The sequence below is a fragment of the Arachis ipaensis genome, chromosome B03 (assembly GCF_000816755.2).
Source record: "Arachis ipaensis cultivar K30076 chromosome B03, Araip1.1, whole genome shotgun sequence".
NCBI lineage: Eukaryota > Viridiplantae > Streptophyta > Magnoliopsida > Fabales > Fabaceae > Arachis > Arachis ipaensis.
The window spans coordinates 132,883,942-132,886,046 of record NC_029787.2 but is presented as its reverse complement, the minus strand read 5'-3'; the positions used below and the strand labels follow the sequence as shown (position 1 = coordinate 132,886,046).

The 2,105-nt window shown below is 37.3% G+C and overlaps 1 protein-coding gene across 1 annotated transcript in view; it reads right to left on the bottom strand.

The window, feature by feature from the left end:
- The window catches only part of LOC107632087 (heterodimeric geranylgeranyl pyrophosphate synthase small subunit, chloroplastic), a gene marked incomplete in the record, with an annotated part of 2,603 nt that extends 1,004 nt beyond the window's left edge, over positions 1 to 1,599 (bottom strand). The window contains 3 exon segments of the mRNA XM_016335724.2: positions 1 to 68; positions 561 to 928; positions 1,353 to 1,599. Of these exon segments, the coding sequence (XP_016191210.1) occupies positions 1 to 68; positions 561 to 920 (428 nt within the window).

The window sequence follows — 2,105 nt, the reverse complement described above, 5'->3', positions numbered from 1 at the left end:
CGGCCACGACGCGAGGGAGAGTCATCCATGCAGGGGAGATCATCGTGTATCAATGAAGCCGCATGAACCTGTTTGCAATACGATAAAGATTCATTTTTATAACCATGTATCTTAAAATAGAGTTTATCATAATCTTTTTTAAGAAGTACATATCAGTAATTCAAAAAATCCATTGTGCTTGATGAGAAGTTCCAGACAGAGACAAACTCAGAGAAACGGTTTTGTTATATAAAAAACAGTGCAAACAAGGGATTTGTTGTTACAATAAAAGATTCTTAACAGTTTCTTATTTTTATGCAGACTGCTAACTACTGAACAAGCAACTAAAGTTGTTCTAATAAATCAATAATGGAAGGTGAAAGGAATTCCAGAAGAAAGCCCACCCCCTTTTTAAGTTGAACTTAGAAACAGTTTAGAGTGTTTGTTTGATATAACTTACCTGTACAAACGTCAACACCAAAAAAACTTATAATAATAGACCAATGTCTCTCAAATGACATATCATAAGAAACTTCTATTTTTTCGGGGTTGGGGAGATTACGATACATAAAGGAGGTTACCATTTCAAGAGCACAAGCGGTGGGGAAGGCAGAAAGGCGGCTTCCCCCAAATAATTCACAGGAAGCAATGCACATAACGGGAGGGGCTCTCTTAGCACCCTTGGCAAGGACTGAATACCTCATAGCTTCATAAATCTGGGGAGGATACTGAACTGGAATAGCTTCATTGAGTTTTTGATTGATCTGCACCATTAGGGAAGCCCAATATGTCATCAAATCAAAGTTAGCAGCTTTTGAACGAGTGGAAACCAGGGCAGGAGAAGCAGTGGTGGAGCAGCGAATTGGGAAGACAAGATTTGTTGGCTTCCGAAAGTGGAATATGTGTGAAGAGGGCACCATTGCAGTTGCAAAGGGAGCCATCTTTAGATCTACATGAGAAACAAGAAATAACAAAGAAAGATAACCCCGTCACCAAAAACACTCAGAATCAGATTAGACAACCCTTTTTTTGAAAGAAAAAAAAGCTAGTGTTATCTGTACGAAGAAAGAAAGGCAAAGTATATGAGAGCATCTGAAAATAATTCATGCAAAGCAAGATAATGGCATTTCATCAAGCAGTTGGTGGGCATGAAAATCTTATAGCCGACTTTCAGAAAGTGACAATCACACTGGTTGGATCCACAAATCAAATTCACAACGCACAGTATATCACCAACAATTTCCAGTCTCAACATCGAAGACCAGAACCATCCTTCCCAGATTCTTGGCTAAATAGCCGCCACCCCAAAACACTAAATTGCACAAAATTCAGCATCAGGGTAGCCTGAATGAAAGGGGGAAAAGGAACATTACCAAAAAGTGAATGAGAGCGAAGCAGAAGAGAAGAGAACGAGCAAAGGGGGAAGATTTCCCAAAGTGTATAGGAATGTAAAAAAAGAAAGCAGAGGTAAGAAATAGGATAAAAGAAAGGGATTAGGTTGACAGAAGGGAAAGTGGAATTGTAGGGCAGTGAAGATGAAAGAGAGTTTGTGATAAGCGTGGTGGTGGGTGCATTACGGTAATGGTGGTGTGCCCACCCATTTTACATTAATAATCTTTTTTTTGTGCCTTTAGAATAGTAACTTGAGATTTAAGTTCATAGTTTTCATTTAAGAAACATACGATTTTTTCATTGAGATGATCTATCATAAGATGAAGGTCTTCAGTAGTAGATTCAATGAGACGTACCTCATCAGTTTGATTGGCCATGAGACAGGTTTGAGATTTGCTGTCTGATTCTTCCTCATCTTCAGAGTCGTTCTCCAAGTCTTCCCAGGATGTCATGAGTCATTTCTTCTTTTCTTTTTTCGGCTTTTTTTTTTTTTTTAATACAAATAAATATATAAAAATAGAGGAAGTATAGGGATTGGGGTATAGGAATGTTCGATTCAGATATAAGATGTTTATTATCTGGTAGCAGATGATTATTCTGGATAGTATGGGTGTATTGTGTTTGAGAAATTAATAGTATTTTATTCTGAATATTCATTTTTTTAATTTATATTGGGCCAAATAAATAGTCCATTGTACACATTGTACAAATATTCTATTGACTCCTTAACGGAA